This window comes from Agrilus planipennis, unplaced genomic scaffold (assembly GCF_000699045.2).
Source record: "Agrilus planipennis isolate EAB-ADULT unplaced genomic scaffold, Apla_2.0 scaffold684, whole genome shotgun sequence".
In the NCBI taxonomy this organism is placed as follows: domain Eukaryota; kingdom Metazoa; phylum Arthropoda; class Insecta; order Coleoptera; family Buprestidae; genus Agrilus; species Agrilus planipennis.
The window spans coordinates 6,488-14,201 of NW_020439336.1; the positions used below are offsets into that span (position 1 = coordinate 6,488).

Genomic DNA, 7,714 nt, shown 5'->3' on the forward strand with positions numbered 1-7,714 from the left:
GGTAAATATAGGTCTGTATCGGAAGGTACGAGACGCACAGAACAAAGACACAACGTTTCTAGAAGATCGTCATCGTCGTCTTCAGCGGTGTCGCTGGACGTTCGTTGCGCTTGTCAATATTACCAATGCGACTCCCTATTGCCCGAGAGGGTTAATCCCGTAGGCACTCGACCTAGTAGCAGAACAAGCAATAATCCCTTTTTGTTGCGGTAAGAATTTGCAAAGGCAAATAGTTGCAATCATCCAAACAGTTCCTCAAACTTCATCATCATAAGGTCGTCAGTCAGTAAGAATGGTTGTGCACGCACCTCCACTCTACTCTTTCCTATCCTGAACTAATCTTCGCATTTCCCTAAAACTAGGAAAACCCATATCCTTAACTATTTGCGAACAGTAATCTAATCTAGGGCCACCTCTAACCCTCCTAACTCCCGTTTCTGCTTCCAATATGTCTCTGACTAGACCTTCACTGCCTGAGAAGGTGTCCTACCAACCTATCTCGTCTATTTTTTATTGACTTCTATAGAGTCCTCTGTTCTCCTATTCTTTCCAATACTTCTTCATTTCTAACCTTTTCCACCCACGATATCCTCGTAATCCGCCTATAACACCACATTTCGAACGCTTCTAACCTTTTCTTTTCCGCCGCCCCCACTGTCCATGTGCTCCAAACATACACCTTTAACAATCTTTTTCGAAGTTTTAAATCAACCGTACACGAGCATAGAAGTTACTTCTTTTTATTGAAGGCGACTCGACCCTGCGCTATCCTCTGCTTTCAATCCCGATTGCTCCTTCCGTCTTGACTTATCTGACTTCCTAGATACCTAAAATACCAAGGTACCAAATTTAACAGTTGAAAATGATGGTCGTTATGCGAGAAGAGGGGTTAAGTTCTTCATCACTAATTTTCTAATTTAGATCGTATTTGATTTCATCAGCAATCCATAGGCAGTCTCGATAAAAAAACCGACTAAGCCGAAGACACTGAAGGGATCAAAATCGCGATCGACAAATTACTGACCAAAAACTTAATCCTTTATCTCTGGAACATCACTATCACCTTACCTTAACAATGAAAGAGTCAATTACTATCATTTCTTTGAAAACAGTGACGTGATACATTTGAGCAGCTTTAAATATGTATTTTGTCAAGAACAAATTATTGTACTTACGAAACGGTCGATTTGAAACTAAAAATATCTGAAATGTTTTAACAGTAGGTACGCTTATTCAAAGACTCAAACGCAGCAAATTCTGTATTTTCTTTGAGCAGCTGGACCAATTTCACTGAAGCAGAACTCATATTCGAATATGAAACAATTTTAAACTAAAAAAAAATAATAACCCAGATACGTGACGTTATGTGTTAATTTCTTTTATTTAAACACGTCAAGGAGACCCTGACTATTTATAAAAGATGATTCGAATCGGGGGACTTGGCAAAACGTTTCTTCTTAAGTTCAGTATCCTACGAATCCTGTGGCGTTAGGTGCAAGTACATACGATTCGATTATTTTACTGATAGAAGTAGGTAACAGTGCTTGAAGCAATTTTTATTACTAATTGTACGCAACTAACTTTGAAGTAAAAGCTTTCGAAAAGTAAAAAAAGAAATTAAAAATTAGAGCATGTTGATCGAAGCAGTTGTTTAACGTAAATCTATGTCAAAAGTTATTTGGGTTAAGGTGAGGATATTAGTAGGAAATAAATCTTATTGAATTCAAAGGTATTTATTGAAATCGTTCGCATGGGAAATATTCGAGGTAAGGTAAACGAATTTCAGTTAAAAATAGATTTTGTGTGGAGCTTCGTGTTTCAAACGTAATATCTATCTAAAAATAAAAAATATCTATCTAATAAAATTTCAAATGTAGGTGGATTGAATTAAAAAAAAAAACTACAAACGGTATTTTACATTACGTAAACATTTCCTTTAAAGGCTTTAAGAAATACTTTTACACGAATTTGTTGATTCATTGATTGTGTTTTTGTCATTCAAGTGACCATGAGTACGAGCCCATAAACCCACCATCGGACGAAATGGCGCACAGCGGTCCCCCTAAGATTCATATCACAACCCCTCAATTGCACACTCGTATACACGACGTCCAACATGACAGTGCCCTCAGTAGTACCACATCTCTGGAAAGACAGTACCTTGGCGGAGCCAATGGCGATGAAGACCTCTCAACTAGAAATGCAGATATTGAGGAGGCTGCTGTTACTCCCCAAGAACTACAAACTCAAATAGAGGAAAGGTTCTTCACCGTTACTCCAATGACTGCCCCCTCAAAACAAGGTACTGACATTGCCAACAACCAGACAGATTCTTCAACTGTTCAAAGTGTATCCGCAACAAAAAATGAGTAAGTCAGATATGACCATAAAAAAGTACGTATTCAATTAATTTTATATTAAAATTCAGCTCTAAGAAGAGTGGTGAGGACAAACCAGAGGACCAACAAGGTAACAAATTCAACGAGGCCATAAAGCACCAAGCTGAAGCACTAAAGGCCCAAGCGGGGAAAATCAAATCAAAGTTCCAAAATATGAAAAAACCAAGCATATCGAAGCCAAAATTTCAAGCACCTTCGTTCAAGATGCCGAAGTTGGGGGATCGTGCGAAAATACATATGCCTTCTTTCAAGAAAAACACCGAAAAACGATCTTCTTGGCAAGAACAACGACAATTTTCGACCGAATCAAATGTAGGAGAACCTAAAAAGCATTTCGACTTTGGCACTTTTCCCAAATTGTTTGACAGAAGCAAAAAAGGTAGAAAGGGAAGCCTCGGCGATTTTGACTCCGCTCCATCGAACGTTCAAACTAATGAAGCAGCACCACAGCCTGAATTTGCCACTGTTCCAAGAGCAACCAGAAAGAAGGAACCAGTAGGGTCCAGGTGGTCGAGTAAATTTAAAGACATCGACTTTGCTGATGACGAACAGAAGGAAAATCTTTCAGAGCAGAGACCAACTTCTGTAAGAATTTCCCTTCACGAAGAAATCGAAGATATTCCAGGCGATGGTTCCCACATAAGATACAACCAAGATATAGACATAGAAGAAGACTTCGAAAGGGAAGATAAACAAGTTCATGAAGTGTCGCCATTGTCCCAGGAATATTTGAAGAGGTGGGAACACGGGGAGTTCCACGAAGGACCAGTCCCTGCGAGACATCGCTTGCAAATAACTGACTTAGATGAACCCCAAACTCCTCCAGAACTCGAGCTGCCACGATCAAATGGCGTTCATTCTTCAGGAAGTTTAAGCGATCACAGGTAACGTTGTTATGTTATCTTATGAACTTGACATTCTCTAAATTTAATCATAAATTTGTTTAAGGCGTGGTGTTATAGAAGAAATTGATTCAGACGAGTTCTTTTTGAGAGAAAAGGGAATTTCTCAAGAAGACATCGAAGTTGGGAAATATCTCAGTACAGAAATAAGAGAAGCTTTCAGAAATCCAGTCAATAGTTTATCACAAATAGATGGTCTAAATGGAGAATCGGATCAATCTCTACAAGAACCACCTCCGAGAAAGAAACCCGCCAGAAAACCAAAGAGAAAGAAGACACCCCATGTATCACAAGAAAATGTAAGCTTTGATCAAGAATCTGTAACGGAACCAGAAGAATACCGCACAGATGATATTAGATCATATCCTCCACCTTCCCGTCCGAAACGGAGAAGTAAAAGTAAAAAATCCAAAAAGAATAGTCATATTCCATATCAAGAAACCATAGCAATGGATGAAGAAAATTACAATTTGGATGTAAGTATTAAAAAAAGATAAATCAGTAGTGTTTCTGACTTAATGCCTTCTTCTATTTTAAGGAAAATTTAAGAGACATTGAATCAGATATTTTGCCAGACAACATTCTTAGTTCTGATGTTCAGCAAAATGGATTCCACCAAAATACAAGGCAGGTGTATGAAAATGAACACATGCAAGGAATAGAACAACCCGAAATTGTAGTCTCGAACCCATATGCCAAAAGGGATTTCCAACCAGAAACTGAACAACCAGCTCCACCCCCAAGAAAACACCGAAGTTTGAAGAGTTTAAACATCTCAGAACAAGATTCTATTCTTGATGACAGCATTGATTATAAAGATACTCCCATGCAGGAAGTAGGTTGAGAATTTACTAGGCTCATGTTTAATAATAACTTTTATCGAAATATTTTTTATTCCAGATGGTTGTATACAGAGGAGAGCATGAGTACATCATTCCAACCCCGGAACCACCTCAACGCTCTAGAAAAACCCGTTCTAGGTCTCAATCGCACGTAGATGACGATCGAACATCGAGAGGCGCCGATTCTCTAACATCCGAGAATCTTGTGCCAGTGGTTGAAGAAATTTGCATAAAAGACATTCGAGACAGCAGTGGTTACGCAATTATCGACAAACAGAAACCAAGAGACCCTCCTTTGCCGCCTTCACGTTTTCCAACCACTCCACCCAGAAAACGTAAAAATAAGAATATCGAGAAGACCAAAGTAATTACACAAACGAAATTCTTTACTGTACCACGCAAACAGCAAAGCGCAGCACCCCCCGAAAGACCTACCCGTAACTATAGCACCCTGGGTAGTCCAAGCAAACCAATCAGAAAAAAGTCGTTATCTTCATCACATGTAAATGCAGATAATAAGGAAAACATTGATATCAGTCAATACACAGAGATCGAAGATCAACCTGTTAGAAGACTTCAATCTGGCGAAATTGTGCAGAAAATGAAAGACAGACCCCTTCCAGCACCGCCACGTCCACCACGTCGGCAAAGAGATGGTAGGGAAGCCCTACAAGATATAACAAATGGCGATAGCCAACCATCAGGGTCTGAAGAAAAGGAGCACCTATTCGACGAAACTGAAGTATCAACTCAGACCGAACCGTTACCTGACGATGTCATATGCGAACCTCTCACACAAGAAGAAACAGATAGAGTCATTTTACCAACAGAAGGAAGGAAAGCTGAAAATAGAAAACAAGAGTCTTTTGAAGAGACCATTACCCATGGAGCATTGATAGTTCAGCCTCTACCTTACTCTGCCCTACATCAGACAGGACCAGGAGTGGAAAGAGTCATACCAACTCGACTCGAAGAATCCGATGAAGAAACTTCTGAAATTCCAGAAGATTTCAAAAAATTAAAGTCACCTTCACAACCTACTGAATCTTCAGCTGACAAGAGACCAATAACTCCAACGTTTGACTCCAGTGCGGAAATTGAATTACTGAAGACTCAGAAACTTCAAGTGGCCGATTTGGACGTAGATAAACTAAGAGTCAACCAATTACAAGCAAACAAAATAATGGTATCAGAAATCGAAGGATTCAGTATACAGGTTAACGAAATAAATTCACGCTCGGGGAATTTAGTGGTGAGTGGAATAGAATTGCCACCTCATTTATTGCAAGAATTAGTGGACAGATTGCAGTCGATAGTTCCCCAGCAATCTTCTCAATTCGATGAAGAACAGAGTGCTTCACAAAGAACAGAAACTGAAAGCACATTAAAAAATCGACAAGAATCTGTTCCAGAAGAATCGAAAAAAGGAGAAGAAAGCGAGCAACAAAAAAAAACTCCAATTAATGAAGAAACAATTATCGAAGAAAGCATTATAGCTTCTCAAGTTGCTGAAAGTCATGGACCTTTAAAAGAACAATTTGATGAAGCCGGCTTGCAGGTGAAGTCAGAACATGTTCAAAATTTAGAAAATCAACAGCTCCTCTTAAACCAACAAGCCCCCGGCGAATCTGAAGACGAGCCTCCAAAGAGACCACCCCGAAAAGCTTCAGTTACCAGTGCTTCAATTACCCAAGAAACAGAAGAAGAAACCCAGTTGAATTCGTCATCCCAAAAAGCCCCTCCTTCCTCAAACTACTCGGCGTCTGCATCTTCGCTACAATCAATAAACGCAAACGAACCTTCGTCGACCAAAGAGGTAAAAGAGTCAGAAAGAGAAGAACCCCCACCGCGACCCCCTCAACCCGAGTATATAGCCTCCCAACCGCCCGCTAGCTTTTTTGCCCTTAGATCGCAACCCTATTCGGAACTTTTAACCGAAGCCATTCCGATGCCTCCCCGTAGAAAACGCCACTTTAGGGCGACATTAGTAACACAATCTAGTTCGGAGGACAATATTTCGCCACCTAGGAGACACAGATCACCTGAACCATCGATTCCACAATTAACCGGACAATTGACTCGAGCTTGTATTATCAGTGGAGAAAATTTGATACGAAGACTGATAGCATCATTTTCCGATAACGTGTTGAGAAATAAAGACGGAAAACAAGATGCTTATGTGATGATCATTATTTTATTAGTTCTTATTGCAGGTATTCTTCTTCTGACCGGAGATCCGAAAATCATCGTGCATCATCATCATTGGGAATATTTTAATCCACCGCGGGATTTGTGATAAATTGTTAGTTACAACGGTAAACTTAAAGTGTTTTGTGTATGTAGGCATGCAGCGGTTTATTTTTTCAACTTTGTAAGGCGATCGCTGTAAAGACAATTAATTTTTTGCGAAACGGAAGGATACGTTTCTATCTTCAGGTTTGAAACGATGATTTGTGAAGTATGCACGATTTCCTGTCTAAATAGTTAGGGAAAGATCTAAAACCATTTTAACTAATTAACTCCAATTAGTCATCAATACGTTTTCTGCCAACATCACAAGTACAAAGTCATAAGATACGTGAATTGGGAAATGTGTTAAAACGACGAATAAAAAAAACAAAATAGCATTTAAGAATAAATTAAACTTCCAGGTCAATTTCGTTTTAATTTTCTATTAAAAGATCTGCTAACAAGTCCATAAAAGAAATGTAAAAACATTCCTAAATTGAATCACTGGAATAATAAATGGTGCTATTTAGAGAGTCCTTTTTGCAAATTCTAATTTTTTCACTTGTGCGGTNTACTGTTAAAGTTTTCAATACTACTTTTTGTAATGCTTATATGATATTTTACCTATTTCTTACAGGTAAGGAATACTTATAACTATCAGCAACATAAGCAAATTTGACATGAATCAAGTAAGTGAAAGTTTAATAGCTACCTCCCTACAAGAGTACAAATTAAATTTTCAAATTTGGACGCGCAAACTTTCGATCTTTACGTTGGTCCAATACAATTTAAATTTGTATGATATAAGCACAGCGGTGTATTGTAAATTCATATGAGTTTTGGTGAAAATGTGTTTCAAAGAAATCGATAGAAACGATTCATTATTTGGGTCCTTTTGAACCAATTTTCAAATTTAGACGCGCAATCTTTTGCTTTTTACGGTGGTTTAAACCAGTATAAATTTGAAATGAAATGAGTTTTTGAGAAATGGATAAAAATGATCCATTGTCTGCAGTCCTTTATAACAATTTTTTAAATCGTTATATATGCAGTAGTTTAAACGAATATAAATTTGCATAATATCTAAGCGCAGCAGGATGTGGTAAATAGATGTTTTGATGAAAACATCTTTAATTTATTTTTTCGGGTCATTTTTAACTTAAAATCAAATTTGAAAACCCGAAACTTCCTTCTTTACATCCGTTGAAGTCAATTTATATATGATATAAACGTAGTAGGGTTTCGTAAGTAGGTGGCATGTCTTTTGATGCAATATGTTTTTGAGAAATTGAAGTTAGTGATTTATATTTTTATATTATAAAAGCAGCAGGGTGTCGTAAGT

At 38.2% G+C, this 7,714-nt stretch overlaps 1 protein-coding gene across 2 annotated transcripts in view; it reads left to right on the plus strand.

The window, feature by feature from the left end:
• Nucleotides 1-6,943, plus strand: part of LOC108736302 (titin homolog) — a 13,424-nt gene extending 6,481 nt beyond the window's left edge. Inside the window, exons 2-7 of one of the 2 annotated variants that reach the window (XM_025978560.1) lie at nt 2,004-2,369; nt 2,429-3,283; nt 3,348-3,777; nt 3,840-4,136; nt 4,202-5,959; nt 6,357-6,943. In XM_025978560.1, coding sequence (XP_025834345.1) covers nt 2,004-2,369; nt 2,429-3,283; nt 3,348-3,777; nt 3,840-4,136; nt 4,202-5,959; nt 6,357-6,371 — 3,721 coding nt within the window. In that variant the 3' untranslated portion in view covers nt 6,372-6,943. Of the gene's footprint in view, nt 1-2,003; nt 2,370-2,428; nt 3,284-3,347; nt 3,778-3,839; nt 4,137-4,201 lie in introns of both variants that reach the window. The other variant, XM_025978559.1, reaches the window with a different exon arrangement.
• The last annotated feature ends 771 nt before the right edge of the window (nt 6,944-7,714 follow it).